This window comes from Euphorbia lathyris, chromosome 2 (genome assembly GCF_963576675.1).
Source record: "Euphorbia lathyris chromosome 2, ddEupLath1.1, whole genome shotgun sequence".
NCBI lineage: Eukaryota > Viridiplantae > Streptophyta > Magnoliopsida > Malpighiales > Euphorbiaceae > Euphorbia > Euphorbia lathyris.
Window position 1 is genome coordinate 109,047,775 of NC_088911.1, and position 16,679 is coordinate 109,064,453.

At 42.7% G+C, this 16,679-nt stretch overlaps 1 protein-coding gene across 1 annotated transcript; it reads right to left on the reverse strand.

Moving 5' to 3' along the window:
- Positions 1 to 2,251: 2,251 nt before the first annotated feature.
- LOC136219403 (3-ketoacyl-CoA thiolase 2, peroxisomal) lies at positions 2,252 to 5,935 on the reverse strand. Its single transcript, XM_066006798.1, has 14 exons — positions 5,668 to 5,935; positions 5,319 to 5,395; positions 5,128 to 5,212; positions 4,879 to 5,005; positions 4,697 to 4,795; positions 4,550 to 4,617; positions 4,355 to 4,462; positions 4,197 to 4,274; positions 3,936 to 4,068; positions 3,757 to 3,853; positions 3,298 to 3,421; positions 3,069 to 3,177; positions 2,849 to 2,932; positions 2,252 to 2,754 (listed from the first exon to the last, which is right to left on the reverse strand). The coding sequence occupies exons 1-14, from the start codon at positions 5,755 to 5,757 to the stop codon at positions 2,645 to 2,647; spliced, it is 1,389 nt and encodes a 462-aa protein (XP_065862870.1). The 5' UTR covers positions 5,758 to 5,935; the 3' UTR covers positions 2,252 to 2,644.
- Positions 5,936 to 16,679: the final 10,744 nt, after the last annotated feature.

Below are 16,679 nucleotides of genomic sequence, written 5' to 3' on the forward strand. Positions count from 1 at the left end.
TTCTGGGCAACTGCGTTAAGGCGAAGTCCATATGGCATGGTTTTATTTCGGCTAATTACCACAACTCTTCCTTTTCCTCGGATCTCCAGCCTTGGCTAACCATGAACCTATCCTTAGAGACGTCTTGGAATGGTATTGCGTGGCCGATTTTGTTTGCTACGATATGTGGTGGTGTTGGAAATGGCGAAATGCTCGTGTGTTCTATTCGGATTGTCCGTGGGTAGCGTCTTGTACAAATTTTCTTATATCTCAGGCTGCGTAGTTTGGTAAAGCCTATAGCGCTACTGCTTCGGGCACGGGACAGTGCCAGAGATTGATTTCCGTGGGTTGGAAGCCGCTAGAGATGGGATGGGTGAAAGTCAACTGTGATGGAGCGTGCAAAAGGAACCATGGGCTTTCTGTCGTGGGAGGAGTGATTCGGAATGAAGAGGGTCAATGGCTAGGAGGATTTATGGCCAATATCGAAATTTGCTCATCAATTCTCGCCGATTTATGGGGAATTTACTTTAGGTTGGAGATCGTTTGGAAGAAGGGTTTCCGAAGAGTTGTATTTAAGCTCGATTCGCTATTAGTGGTCAATTTTATGAATAACAGTGAAGCTACCTCGCCTCGCCTTCGCTGGATAGTCTCGCGCTGTCAGCAGCTTCAAGATAAACAATGGGAAGTGCAGACTGTTCATTCTTTTAGAGAGAGCAACAAGGTAGCAGACTGGATGGTTAATTTCGTAGGGTCAAGTCCTTTGGGTTATCACGAGTGTGATATGCCTCTTGCAGACGTCCATAATCTTCTCCTTCTTGATATGGGGGGTAGTGTTTATTCGCATCTTGTTCGGTCTTAATTTGTGTGTTATGCCATGAATTCAATTTTACAATTATAATAAGTGATAAGGTACAAAGATAATGTTGATAATTTAAGAGCAAATTTATCTACAAGATCTAAAATAGTGTGATTTTTTCTATAATATTGATAAGTTAGCTAATTTCAAATATGAATAGAATACATATACAGTACTTTGGTTTCATTCACTTCGTTAAAAAAAATTATGAGTTTTGTAAATTCAAATTATCTTTAAATTCAACTAAATATTTGGATTGAATTTTTTTTGTCCAGCATATATATATAGAACACGACTTGATTTATTATTATTATTATTCCATATGTATATACTTCTCGTAAATCGAATTTCACAGAAAAGCAACTCGACAGATAAATGAATCGACAAAATATATAAATACCAATTAAAAATAAAATAATATGATGAAAAATAATAATAAAGAAAAACACAGAAATCTAATCCGATGAGAGAAAGAAAAATGAAGAACTTTCTTCTTCCTCCACAAATGGATCGTCAAAAGATATCCGTTTATTATTAAAACCATCTGTATCCCCTTGGATTTGTAATAGCAAGGGTCGGGGTATTTACAATGTCATTTCCGCATTTTTAACTATTTATTATTAAAACTATGCAGCAGAGGTTCTTTGACATAAACAATGAGGAATGGTTTAGATGGTGTATCATGGATGAGTATACGAATAAGATGGATAATTGGATGATTATCTTCCTAACAGCATGTTGGTATATGTGGTGATGGAGGAACTGGATAGTTGAACAATTGGGAGAATTGGAACACCGTACTGTGTGGAAAACTAAGATCCGAGATACTTCTTGGATGGAATAAACCGAAGGGAGGTTGGATAAAGTTTAATACAGATGGCTCAAGGCATATCATGACGGTATGATTATGACAGACGGTGTATTCCGGAACGCTCAACATCTCTTTACCTGGAAGTGGAGTCGGACGATACAAAGGTTATATCAGCAATTAAGAGAACTGAAGACATAAGTCTAAGGAATAATATTTTGCTGAGAAAAGTAAAGGGTTGCCTAAACGATTTTCAGCAGATCACCTTCATGCACATTTATCGGAAACAAAATAGAGTTGCGGACGGACTCGCTAATCTCGCTCACCTAGTGACTACATTTGTGACGCCCCCTGGTCATATCCCTTACAATAATGATCTGTTATAGAAGTGTCATTTCCCAGGTCCATTCCTGGGTAAATCTGGTTTTGTTTGCTGTGTTTTTTTTCTTCTTTTCTGTTCTTTCTTTCGTTTGGTTTGCTGTTAACTTATAAATTTAAAGGCAAGTTTCAAATATAACCCTTATGCTTCCGTTGACATGCAGATAAATGTAACTGCAGTTCTGACCATTACCAAATATTCCACAAATTTAACAAATCTTACAATCAAATTAGCAAGAAAATAACACTTAAAATAAATAATTCAATTTCATATTTTTTATTTCCTAACCATTTTCTATCCACATTCAATACACGAATGCAGAATATTCTCATTGCACACCATGCATTATTGTTCGACTACTCCCATTAACATCTGATAATGCAAACCCGTATCTATTATCATCCCCAATCTCGTTTCTTTTTTTCTTTTCTTTTTTTGTCAAAAATTTATGGAAAGCATTTGAACAATACATAAGAAACAAGAAAAGGAATCGAATTGTGTAAAGATGCAGGGAGAACATATTTCTTAAATCGGAAGAAAATATGGAACTGCCTGGATGTTATTTCAAGTCTCGTACGAATATTATTGATCAACTTCTAATACGCAATGTAATGCATCCAATTTAGATAACATCCTTTGATAATAGATTGCGGCCTTCTACTTTCCGAGCATTGCAGAGCTCATCACAAGCATCTCCCCTTTCAAAAACAGCTGCTGCCCCCATTCCTGTGCCTGTATTCGAGTAGCAGGAAAATTAATCCTCCTGCCCATATTCCCTTTGCATACATAAAAAGAATGGAACATACTTAAAAAGAATGTAACATACCTATGCACATGGACACAACTCCAAACCGACAGTCTCTTCCTCGACGTTTCATTTCGTGCAATAGAGTAGCCACACATCGAGCACCTGCAGCAGTGTTGAACATTGTTAAACATCCCAGATCACGCGAATGTTCCCAAATTCATGTCAAAAATTATAGCATTCATATGTCACGGAAAAGATAGAAATGTTCTATCAATTTTAAATTTGGCAGCATAAATACCTGTTGCACCCAGAGGATGTCCAACAGCCATTGCACCCCCATTAACATTGATCCTCTCTGGATCCAGCTCCAACTTCTTACGGCAATAAACAAATTGGGAAGCAAATGCCTGCATAAGAATTGTACAACAAATTTTGGAATTTCATGGACTTTTGGTTCCAGAACTCAAACAAAGTTGCACAAAGGCACAAAGGAAGACATAGAATCACTAAATATCTACCCCTCTTACCTCATTTATCTCAAAAAGATCAATGTCCTGAAGTTCTAGACCAGCAGCCTTCACTGCTGCAGGAATTGCAACAGCTGGGCCAATGCCCATAATGGCAGGATCCACACCCACAGCGGCGAAAGTCCTGCATGACCAGAAGAGAGGTTCTAAGAAGAAAATACAAGCTGAACAATGCTGGTGCATATTAAATATACACATAACAAAGTGGATTGCTAAATAATTAATTGAAGTTATACTATGATTTAAGTCCAAATAGTGCACTAAAGAGACCATATTCCTTTGAAATAAATACTTCTTCCTTTTTATTTGATAGTCTCATTTGCAGAAATACAATATATACATATATATATATATATATGAAACTTGTTCGGCAAATAACCATTTGTCAGCCCTGTGATATATAGGAGTGCCTAGCTAGTGGATAAATTGTAACCACCAACATTTTATATCCATAATTACCTGAAAACACCAAGAATGGGCAACCCTTTTTGCATTGCCACACTTCTTTTCATAAGCAACACAGCTCCAGCACCATCACTTACTTGGCTGGAATTCCCTAAAGAACAAAAGCTACAATATAAAACAGGTTGAACAATTCAACATAACAAAAGGAAAGCAAATATGCTATTGTCACTTACCAGCAGTTGTGGTCCCATCTTTCTTAAATACAGCCTTCAATTTTCCTAGAGATGACACTGAGGCGTCAGGGCGAATTCCATCATCTATGGAGACTGTAATAGGTTTCTCTTCACCAGTTTTTGGATCAACAATCTTCAACATGAAATTCATAGAGTTGATAGTTGAGATGAAATTAGGTGTTCGTCTCCACACAAATGCAAACAGGTGAAACAATATAAACAGCACACAGTTCTGCCGCAAAGGAAATAAATAAAACACACCTTGGTAGCTACAGGAACTATTTCATCCTTGAATTTTCCAGCAGCAGTTGCAGCAGCTGCCTTCCTATGAGAATCAACCTGGTAGCATGAAATCAACAAGATCAATACATAGAAATACTAATGCAAAATGCTGCACTATCAAAACTAAATCCACTTACTGCAGCTTGATCCTGCTCCTGTCTAGTTACTCCAAACCGGTGTGCAACATTTTCCGAAGTAATACCCATGGGAAGAAGGCAATTTCGTGCTTGCTCAAAGATCTTTACCTGTCATTAAAAACAGAACCTTAAGCATTCCATTTAACAGATAAACCTCGAGGAAACAACGGTAACTGTATATGGTAGAAAGCATACTTTTGGATTCACATCTCCATCCCAAGACATTGGATTAATTGTCATGGATTCTAGACCAGCTCCAATGCCTGATGCAAAAGAATTTATGAGAAAGGCGCAAAAAGAAGTAACGAAAAATCATAACATGGTGCTGCAAGATAGTCATACCAATGTCATAAAACCCTGCTTTGATAGCCGCAGCTACATCAGCAACAGCTTGAAGACCGGAAGAACATTGCCTGTTCACAGTTCTAACAGGCACAGTTTCTGTAGAAGACATGATATTATATAAGCAATAAACCCACGAGAAAAAACAAAATCATGAAGAGATGCAGGGAGAGAAGTCGGACCAGGAAAGCCAGCATAGAATGCAGCCATCCTGCATTCACTTGCTCTTTGAGATCCTGGAGCCAACACTGTGCCCACAACAATATCTCCAACTTCACTTGGGTTCACATTTGTTTTCTCAATCACTGCCTGCAACAAGCAGCCAAAATTAGTATACAAACAAAATTGAGGCAATAAAAAAAAAAAACCAAAGACTCAAATCATTTAATCTTCAATTTAGAATATTCCATAAAAACTATAAAGAAATTGACCTTCAAAACAGGAGCAAGTAAATCATCAGCATGCGTATCCTTGAAACCGCCGCGCTTAGACTTGCATAAAGGAGTTCGATGTGCGCTGTACAATGCACCACATAATCGAGTCAACCACAGCTAAATAACAAATCCGATAAATGATGCTAAAATAAAATCCTCGAGAACTATTATCATGGAAAAGAACTTACGCTACAATTACAACATCATCCCCATACACAGAGCTCCTGTGATAGGCAGCGCTGTCTCCAGCCAAGCATGCCGATGCCTGGTTTTCGATAAATCCAATTCAACGAATTAAGAGATACGAACATAAAATAGGAGATAAATTCACAATAATCATATCCAATAGAATTGATAAATCGTTTTCAAATTGCAGATCTATCATCAGGTCCTCGTGAAATGAAATCAAAAGGAAACTGAAACTGAAACTGAAACTAATCAATCATAAGGTCGGTCACATGATCAGATAGATCAAAACATGTAGAATTAGCAATTAAATTATGATCAACAGAACTGTCAGAGAAGGAGGAAACTTACAGAGAGAGTGGATTCATAAGTATGAGAAGAAGAGAAAGAAGGGCGGAGGTGATCTAGAAGAACACGTTGCCTGTTGATTGCTCTGTCCATTATGTCCTGACTGGTGAAATAATATGAAGCTAAACAGAGATGCAATAAAATATGATCAAAACAAGGAAAGGTTGCTATATATATGGTTGGGGGTGCCGATCTTTCTTGGCGGTTAGAACTCAGAAGCAACGGATCAAGAACGAGAAATATTATCTTTTTTCTTCTAAACTACTATAAAGTTTATAAACGAAATTCTGAATTTTATCTTAATTCGTATTAAAGGAGATAAGATAGTATGACGGGGAGGTGACGCGAGCGACAATTCAACACACGCTACTTGCTTCCCTCTTCCCCATTCTCAATATCTAGCGCGTATTCATATCTTCGTTATGGGCTTTTTTAAAAAAAAAAATTATATGTAGGAGATGATGGATTATTTAGGGACAAGGTAATCTAATTTTTTTTTTTAATAGGTACCAATTTAGGTTTCACGTCTAAAATATTACTGTTATTATTTAAAAAAGAGTATCAATTTAGATCTCGATAAAAAAAAATATGAAACAACATTCATATTAATCTGTTAAGGTCTGATCCACATATAATTGACAGAATTTAATGAAGTAATATAAATGATGTTTTACGTTTCGTTATCGAAGCCTAAATTGGTACTTTTTTTAAACTTTAAGACTATATTGATGATATTTTATATGTAGAGTCTAAATTGATACTTTTTCAAAAATCTTAAGCCTATTTTAGCACATTATCTCATTATTTTATAACAGCTTAAAAATATAAAATACATAGCTCGAGTGGTTAACGGTTTTAAATCGCTTAAGTTAAATGTGGAGTCCTAGTTTATAATTAGGGGAGAATCCCTAAAAAATATCTAACGGTTCTTGAACAGAGACATCCGACTATAACAAAAAATAGTAAAACTTTTTTTTTGAAGAATAGTAGTAAAATATTCTTGTCATCATTTTATTAATTGTTTAAATAAATTTTCTTTGATTGGGACATTGAATATAATGTAAAACTTAATAATTTTATCTCATTAAAAAAATTAAGGGCTATAATATTAGTTGCACTTTTAAATACTAAATTAGACGCTATGCTTATTTTGTTTTTAACAAAGTAAGTCTCATTTTGTTTGTTTCACCATTGGATGATGGAGTGTAAAATTAATTCAATGGTAAAAACAAACAAAATAAAGCTTACTTTGTTACAAACAAAGTAAGCATAAAAGGCACACAATTTTTGTTAATATTGAAATTTATAGTTGGATTAGAATTGGTGTACGTATTAACACAAGATCAAGTAAGATTCTAAAGTAATTACGAATTGAATAAGATTTAAAATATTTTAGTAAAAATTAAAATATGCTTACATCACCTAACGTAATCCATATGAATTATATCCTACATGGATAAACATATCCCACAATATCCCGGAGTTTATCAAAAGTTCTGGGATATTGTGGGTGTACAGGTATCTGAGGCTTGTTTGGAGTGGCTGAACTCCGGGTTATTACCTGATAACATTCACGATACGAATATTGTGTTGATTCCTAAAAAAGGTAAACCGGAAACTGTTGCTGACATGCGCCCTATTGCTTTGCGTAATGTTATTTACAAAATTGTGGCGAAAGCTTTGGCTAACCGTATGAAGCATATCATGAATAATATCATTTCTCCTTCCCAAAGTGCTTTTATCCCTGACAGGTTGATTACTAATAATGTTATGCTTGCATTTGAGATTAATCATTACATTCATCAGAAATCTGAAAGAAGGGTCAAAGGTATTGCGGCTCTAAAAATTGATATGGCTAAAGCTTATGACAGGGTGAAATGGTGTTTTTTGGAACAGATGATGCTTAAATTGGGTTTCCCGGCTCCTTGGGTTTCGATTATTATGCAATGTGTTACAAAGGTTCGATACTCAGTGGTGAACGGTGGACATGTGGTTGGTCCTATTGTTCCTCAAAGGGGTTTACGCCAGGGCGATCCACTTTCTCCGTACTTATTCATTATTTGTGCGGAAGGTTTATCTCTATACGTGACAAAGTTGGAGGAGCAGGGTATTATACATGGTTGTGTAATTGCTAGACAGGCCCCCTCTATTTCACATTTGTTTTTCGCTGATGATAGCTATTTGTTTTTTCGTGCTAACCAGGCGGAGGCCCTTGCGATCAAGAGGTGTCTCTATGACTACGAGCTTGCTTCTGGGCAACAAGTTAATTTTTCTAAATCATCAATATCATTCAGTAAGCACTGTCCAGAGGTCGATAAGCAAGCTACATGTTCGACGCTAGGGGTGTCTGTTGTGTCTGAACCGGAATCCTATCTTGGATTGCCGACGGTCATTGGTAGAAACAAATCTGAGGTATTTGGTTATGTGGAGGATCGAGTACGGGTTAGACTGAGAAGCTGGAAAGCGAGATTCCTGTCCAGGGCGGGTAAGGAAGTGATGATTAAATCAGTCCTTCAAGATATCCCTTCTTACGCGATGAGTCTGTTTGAATTTCCGGAAGGGGTCTGTGATCGGTTGGAAAAGATGTTTAATGCCTTTTGGTGGGAATCGAACGGAATCGGTAAGGGTGGTATTCATTGGAAATCTTGGGATAGACTTTGTATTCTAAAAAAATTTGGTAGAATGGGTTTTCGCAAACTCCATAAGTTTAATGTGGCTTTATTAGCAAAACAGGGATGGCGATTACTCTCTAATCCAAATTCACTCGTTGCTCGTGTGTTTAAAGCTTGTTATTACCCAAATTGCTTGTTTTTGGAAGCAACATTTGAACCTGGAAATAGTTTTATTTGGCGCAGCATTATGAGCGGGCAGCAGGTGTTGAAGGATGGTGTTCGACGTTGTGTGGGATCGGGAGAAAATACACAAATTTGGGAGGACCCTTGGCTGCCGGATGACACCTTTCCTTACATTGAAAGTGATAAATTGGCTGGGTTAGGGGTTGAATTGGTGGCTGATTTAATGGAGGGATCTCGGTGTTGGGATAAGGAATTTATGGAAGGTTTTCTTGTGCCTAGAGATATTGGGCTTATTCTTAAAATTCCTTTAAGTCGTCGATGTGATGATGACTTTTGGTACTGGACGGATGAGAGAAATGGGCGCTATTCTGTAAAAAGCGGGTACAAAAGATTGATGAGAAACTCATTCGACATGGTGGCCCATCCTCCTCTCCCTATGTGGAATTCACTATGGAATCTTTCTATTCCCCCAAAGGTGAAAGACTTGCTATGGCGAATCCTCTCTCATAGTCTTCCTTCCAAGGTTGCTTTGGTTAGTAGGCTGGTTCAAATATCAGAATTATGTGAGATTTGTAATGTTGCTGTTGAAGATACTTCTCATGCTTTCCTCCATTGCAACACGGCTAGGTCGGTTTGGTGCCTATCCCCTATCGGAGATATAGGTAATCAATTTCATTCCATGGTGGATTTTTGGAAGTGGTTGTGTTCTAAATCAAGGGATTTACATGAACTTGTGGCTGTTCTGTGTTGGAGTATTTGGAATAACAGAAATAACGTGATTTGGAATAACCGCGATTCCCCGGCTGCGGTGCTCGTTAACAACGCAAAGGCTGTTTTGGAGGCTTGGAGGAAGGCGAAGGCGGAAGTTCATCCTCTGAGTTCCGTTGTTGCGACTGCTGCTGTTCATTGGGTTCAGCCCCCGGCGGACTTTCTGAAGATCAACGTTGATGCTGCACTTTTCCCGGCATCAGAATCGGTGGGGTTCGGGGTGATTGTCAGGAATGATAGAGGTTTATTTGTCGCTGCTAAAATTGGGGGGGGGGTTGAATTTTGTGCTGATCCGGCGTTAGTGGAAGCTTTATCCATCCGGGAAGCTCTTAGTTGGATAAAGTCTTGTGGTTGGTCTAAAGTGTTGATCGAAACCGATTCTTTAATTCTTATTCAATCAATGGCTCGCCCGTTAGAGGCTCCTTCTCCTTATAACGTCATAGTCAAAGATTGTTGTTACCTTCTTAACGAGCTTTCTTATGGCTCTATTTCATTTGTTAAACGTTCCGCTAATACCGTTGCCCATATGTTAGCTAGGAAAGCATCCAACTTGAGTTGTATTGGCGAGTGGTTTTCTGTGCCGCCAGATTTCCTATATTCTTTGGTTGATATTGGTTAATAAATTTTCTTCTGTTTGTTTCAAAAAAAAATTGGAAATCCAACATTATCTTTTAAAAATAGATTAATTCATCTATAAATATACTCTCTGATTCGGAATGTTACTTAGGCCCAAGAGGCCCAACAATGCCCGATCACTGAAGGGGCCAGGACGGCAGGAGGCCCGCAGGCCCAGGCCAATCCGCTATAAATAGGCCAATGAAGGAAGAAGAAGGGGACGGGTAACTAATTTCCTACCTCTTTAACATGTGATTACTAAGCTCTCTAGAACCACTAACTGTCTTAATCTTCGGAGTGTCCGCAGGGACCGATCCCCGCGCAGAGCCGACCCCCGAAGAAGCCAGACCTTCCTGACGGAGATCCAGATCACTATTCCGCATTCCCAGATTATTTGGTGCGGTGAGCGTGGAATACAAGTGACTTCGGAACTTCAAACAAAATGCAGACCCCTACTGAATCTGCCCCGACGACAGTACCGAAAATAGGAGCAACTAGCTCCATGACGAACGCCGAGCGCTCCACTCCGAACATTCCAATTTTCCCCAAAAACCTTGGGCCACTGATGGAGGAGGTGAGCCCTGAAGAAGAAGAGACTTACAACACCACTCAACTCCTTAGTGCAATCCAAGGTTTTCAGACAACCCGGGCTATTCATAAGGCGGCTCAGATGAAGATCATAGACCAACAAAGGAGTTTGCAGGAGGAGAACGCCAAAATCTGGCAATACCTTAAAGAGACGGTAGAATTACAAAGAGAATGGACATTGCCTGGGGAGCCCACGGGACCCGGGGTCCTCGCAGGAAGAGGAGCCGGGGCCGTTTTGGCCAGTGAGGGCGGTGCGCGGCGCGAGGAGTCAGCAGCCGCGAATAGCAAAGATTTGTTGGAACTAAAGATCCAGCGTTTTCTTGACAAAAGGGCCCTCGGGGGCATCATGGGAGGAAGCATCACCTCCAGCAAAACTCCACTAGTACAAAGGATCATCGAGATGAGGTTCCCACGGGACTGGAAAGCTCTTCGATTATCGCAGTATTCAGGGACCGAGGACCCGAATGACCATGTGGCATCATTCATGAGCACCATCAACTTATACTCGAAAGACGAGGACATCATGTGCAAGGTTTTTCCGACCACCCTCTCGTCTAGTGCGCAAGAGTGGTATCGAGGACTTGCTCCAGAATCAATCGACTCATTCGATCTCCTAAAGGATCTTTTCCTCTCCCGGTTTGCCGCAGCAGCAAAAGTTAGGAAGATCAGTTCGGACCTCAACGGGCTCAAGCAGCGAGCAACTGAACCGCTGCGCAACTTTCTCTCAAGGTTTCACCATATGGCCTCACAGGTTAAAGGCCTCAACCTGGAGGTGGCAAATGACGCTCTGGCAAAAGGGACCTCTTGCGAGCCTCTGAAGCAGAAATGTTTCCGAAAAATGCCAAGATCTTTCGAAGAGCTCATGACCATGGCGCAAACCTTCGTCAGATACGACGACTGTGACCGGCCCGCAGGGTACGAGGAGTCAGACAGAGACAAGGCCAGAAGAGACACGCACAAGCAGGAGAAAGGCAGACCGATCCTAGAAGCACGTGAGGAAGGCCGAGCCCGCAAGGAGGCCCCAATGCCTTTTTCGGCTCGGACCGAGCGAGCAAACTTGGAGCGTAGGGGAGATCGATCTCGTGGGAAGGAAGTGCATTACACTGCTCAGAGCCAGCCTCGCCGATTCACACAGCAAATTCCATCCGCCGACAAGAGCAAGACCCGTGCAGAGAAAGAATACTACAAATATCACAAATCCTCTGGACATTCCACGGAAAACTGCTATCAGCTGCAGAAGGAAATTGAGCGGATCACGGAGCAGGGCGCGCCGCCAAAGGCAATCAGGCAAAGGGAGCAGAGCCCGAAGCAGCGGGAAGCAAGCCGAGCAGAGGAGCCAAAACGGCCAAGATACCATGGAGAAATACACGTCATCACGGAAGGAGCACCAGCGCTCTGCGCGCCTTCGGAGGGCTCCCGTAAAAGGAAGGCAGTCGGACAGACCCTGACAGTACAACCACCACTCCGGACCAGCCATTCGGAGGCTCTTGTTGTCACCATTAACATCACCGGCTTTAAAACGCACCGAGTGCTAGTAGACATAGGAAGTTCGGTGAACTTGCTCACCTGGATGGCACTCCGTGCAATGAGGAATATTCACACAGCCCTCCGAGCCGGGACTTTCCCCCTGGTTGGCCTGTCGGAGATTGAAGTCCCGGTGAAGGGAGTTATCACACTGTCGACTATCTTCGTCGAAGGTGTCGAGGAGATCGAGGACACCGCAGAATGGGTGTTGGTCGATATCCCCCTAGCCTACAATGCTATTATCGGAAGGCCCCTGCTGGCCACCTTGAAGGCCACAGTTGATATCTCCGGATTATGCTTGACCTTGCCGCTTCAGCACGGGAGGATCACCATCCAATGAGATCGCCTGCTGGCCAAAAGATTACAGTGGGAGGCGACTCAACCTCGAATAGCGCTTTACTTGGAAGATGGCCTAATGGACATGAGGGGTTACAATCCCGTACCAATCGAGCCGGTCGGCGACTGTGCTCTCGGGGATAACAAGACAGTGAAAATTGGGACCAGGCTCGCATCCCCTTTGGCCGATGAAATCAAAGCTGTCCTATCAGAGCATTCGGATGTGTTCGCTTGGTGCACCGAAGACATCACGGGGGTCTCACCTGATCAAGCAGTGCACAAACTGAGCATCGACCCCTCCGTCGAACCCTTGAAGCAAAAGATGCGTGTACAGGCGAAGGACAAACAAGCCACTGTAAAGGCAGAGGTTGACAAGCTCCTAGCTGTAAAATTTATTCGCGAGGTCCACTATCCGGACTGGCTTTCTAACGTTGTACTTGTAAAGAAAGCCAGCGGAAAGTACCGCATGTGTGTAGATTTTACAAATGTTAATAAAGCTTGCCCCAAGGATTCTTACCCGCTGCCTAATATAGATCAGCTCCTTGATCAAACTGCTGGTCGCAAGATCCTCTCTCAATTTGATGCCATCGCTGGATTCCAGCAAATCCCTCTGGACCTAGCCGACGCCGAGAAAACCTCCTTCATTACGCATGAAGGCACTTACTGTTACAATGTCATGCCTTTCGGGTTAAAGAATGCGGGGGCCACATACCAGCGGCTAGTAGATAAGATGTTCGCCCATCTCATCGACAAGACAGTACAGGTCTACATCGACGACATGGTGGTCCTAAGCACCGAAGAAGGCGACTACCCCCGAGATTTGGTGGAGGTGTTTACAATTTTCAGAGACTACAACCTTAAGCTGAATCCGGAGAAATGTTTTTTCGGAATTCGCAGCGGTAAATTCCTGGGTTGCGTGGTGTCAGAGAAAGGCATCGAACAAAACCCTGCAAAGATCGAGGCAATCTTGGCAATGGAACCACCGCACGACTTGCAGGGGGTGCAAAGACTCAACGAAAGGATCATCGCCTTGGGACGCTTCATCTCTTGCTCGGCACAGCGGTGCTTGCCTTTTTACAAAGCAATCAAGAAGGAGCATCCCTTTAAATGGTCTACGGACTTCCAGGCCGCGTTAAAATCTTCCTCGCCACACCCCCACTACTGTCGGTGCCAATGCCAGAGCGGGACATTCATTTATACTTCACCATCACCGATGAAACAGTAGGAGTCGTTTTAACTCAGGAAGAGGGGACGGAGCTTTACCCGATCTAATTTCTGAGCAAAGTTCTGAAGGAAGCCGAAATCCGATACTCCGAGGTTGAGAAAGCTCTATTCGCCATAACCCAAGCATCCGAGCGTCTGAGACCGTACTTCCAAGCGCATACGGTTGTGGTCAGAACCAATTACCCGCTAAAAAGGGCCGTCCAGAAACCAGAGGTCTCCGGTCGAATCACCAACTGGTCCGTTCGACTATCCCAGTTTGACGTACGGTTTGAGCCCCGCACGACGATCAAGGCTCAGGTACTGTCTGATTTCATCGTAGAATTCACCGGATCGTCTATCACTAACCCCATGACAACAACAGTTTGCACCAGCGACGTCTGGACTATGAGTATAGATGGGTCCTGCGCTCCAGGATGGGCAGGCGCTGGCATAGCCATTCAGGGACCCGACAATCTCCACATACGGTATGCCGTCCGGCTCGATTTCCCAACCACAAATAATCAGGCATAGTATGAGGCCTTGATCGCAGCTCTTCGACGGTCGAAAATAATAGTGAACGGACAGCTGACAATATACTCGGACTCAAAGCTCGTCGTCAGCCACGTCAGCGGTACCTACAAGGCCAAAGATCCGACGATGTGCCAGTACTTGGCCCTCGCCACATCCTTGATCAATGACCTCAAAAAAAAGGAATAACCCTCGACCTCATACTGGTGCCACAAGAGGAGAACGAAGAGGCGGATGCTATCACCGCTCTCACAGCATATGAACAGTCTAATGACCCGCATACCCTCATTGAGTTCGTTGGGCCCCCGGCCATTCGAGTAGAAAGCTCGCTACAGATCGACTCGGCCGACGCAGCGGCTGGCGGGTGGAGAAGTCCAATTGTCAGATATCTTCAAGATGGAACACTCCCCGCAGATCGGACACAGGCATCCCTCGTGGTTCGGCGTTCTTGGCGTTATGCATTACATGGTGGCTTACTCTATCGAAAATCCGCCACACATCCCTGGTTGTGCTGTATATCCGAGGAGGAGGGGGATCACTGTCTTAAGGAAATACACTAGGGCGTCTGTAGCTCGCATCAGGGCGCCCGGACAATTGCGAAGAAGGCCCGACTCCAAGGGCTCTACTGGCAGACCATGGATTCCGATGCGATGCGTCTAGTTCGCAGTTGCCAAGCATGTTAGCTACATGCTAATACTCATCACGCCCCGACGGCTCCGTTTAAAGGCATTGTCACACCTTGGCCATTCGCGGTATGGGGCATCGACCTGCTCGGCCCTTTCCTGATGGCCTTAGCACAAAAGCGTTTCGTTGTAGTGGCAGTCGATCACTTTACCAAATGGATCGAGGCTGAGGCAATTGCCAAGATAATCGCTGATAATGTAATCGGTTTCCTCAAGCGAACAATCATATACCGATTCGGGGTCCCTCACTCCTTCATCACTGATAACGGGAGGCAGTTCGACTGCAGTCAATTCCGCGAGTTTTGCGCAGAGTGGGGCATCAAAGGGCGATACACCTCGGTGGCACACCCTCAGAGAAACGGCCTCACTGAGGTAAGCAACCGAACACTCCTATGAGGAATTAAAATGTGCCTATCCGACTAAGGCCGAGCATGGCCTGACCATATTGCGGCAATATTATGGTCATACCGCACTACCCCTCACTCGGGTACAGGATGCACTCCTTTTTTCCTCGCTTATGGGGCAGAAGTGATGGCACCATCTGAGGTTATCCTTCGCTCCCCTCGACAGACCACTTTCGAAGAAATTGACAACGGCGCGGAACTTGCGGAAGCTAGTGACCGACTTGAAGAGGAACGTCTTAATACTTTATTGCACATCACGGCCCATAAGCAGAACATAGCGCGTTACCACGATAGGCGAGTTCGTCCCCGCACTTTTCAAGTCGGAGACCTTGTGCTCAGAGACGCCGCAGCTGCACAGTCCCTGTTAGCTCAAGGCAAGCTCGGCCAATCATGGGAGAGACCATACAAGATCGACACTGTCCTCCACAATGGAGCTTACAAAATCGCCTCTTTAGACGGCTTGGTCTACGACAATAGCTGGAATATCCAGACGTTGAAGAAGTATTATCAATAGCGTCTTGTAAAGAAAATCATCAATAATTTTTTCGTTCTTTATTTTCTTTTTGTCAAAAAACCCCATCTTGATGACAATCAGAAGCAAGCTACCTGATCCGATCCTCGCAGCACTTTAATCCATATATGATATCCAAAGGCTTATCGAGCTTCTCGATCGCCTACGCAATCACTCAACAATCCCATATTGTTATCAATTGCTTAAAGCGGGCACCACGATGCATTTCTCCGCTACAAGAGCATCTGTATGCTATCCAAAGGCTCATCGAGCATCTCGATCGCCTTCAAACTCGCCTAACAATCACATATTGTTATCGATTGCTTAAAAGCGGGCACCATAATGCATTTTCCGCTATAAGAGCATCTATATAAGGCCTATCGAGCATCTCGATCGCCTTCAAACTCGCCTAACAATCACATATTGTTATCGATTTCTTAAAAGCGGGCACCACAATGCGTTTTCCGCTACAAGAGCATCTATATAAGGCCTATCGAGCATCTCAATCGCCTTCAAACTCGCCTAACAATCACATATTGTTATCGATTGCTTAAAAGAGGGCACCATAATGCGTTTTCCGCTACAAGAGCATCTATATAAGGCCTATCGAGCATCTCAATCGCCTTCAAACTCGCCTAACAATCACATATTGTTATCGATTGCTTAAAAGCGGGAACCACAATGCGTTTTCCGCTACAAAAGCATCTATATAAGGCCTATCGAGCATCTCGATCGCCTTCAAACTCGCCTAGCAATCGCATATCGTTATCCATAATTTGCGAGCGAACACCACATTGCGTTCCCTGCTATAAAAGCACAAAAATGCTACCCGCAGGCTAGTCAAGCACCTCCGGTGGTTTCTTAGTCACCAAAACAATCTCGTGTTATGACCAATTTATCATGAATAAGTACTTCGATTCATGCTCCGCTAAGCAGCACTAGACAAACATATTAAACGATCACTGAGAAAGGAATTTCAGAGTATACACTAACAAGCAAAGCTGCATAGGCACATGAATTTGATAACAGCAAACGTTCCACAAATTCATTACAGAAGAAG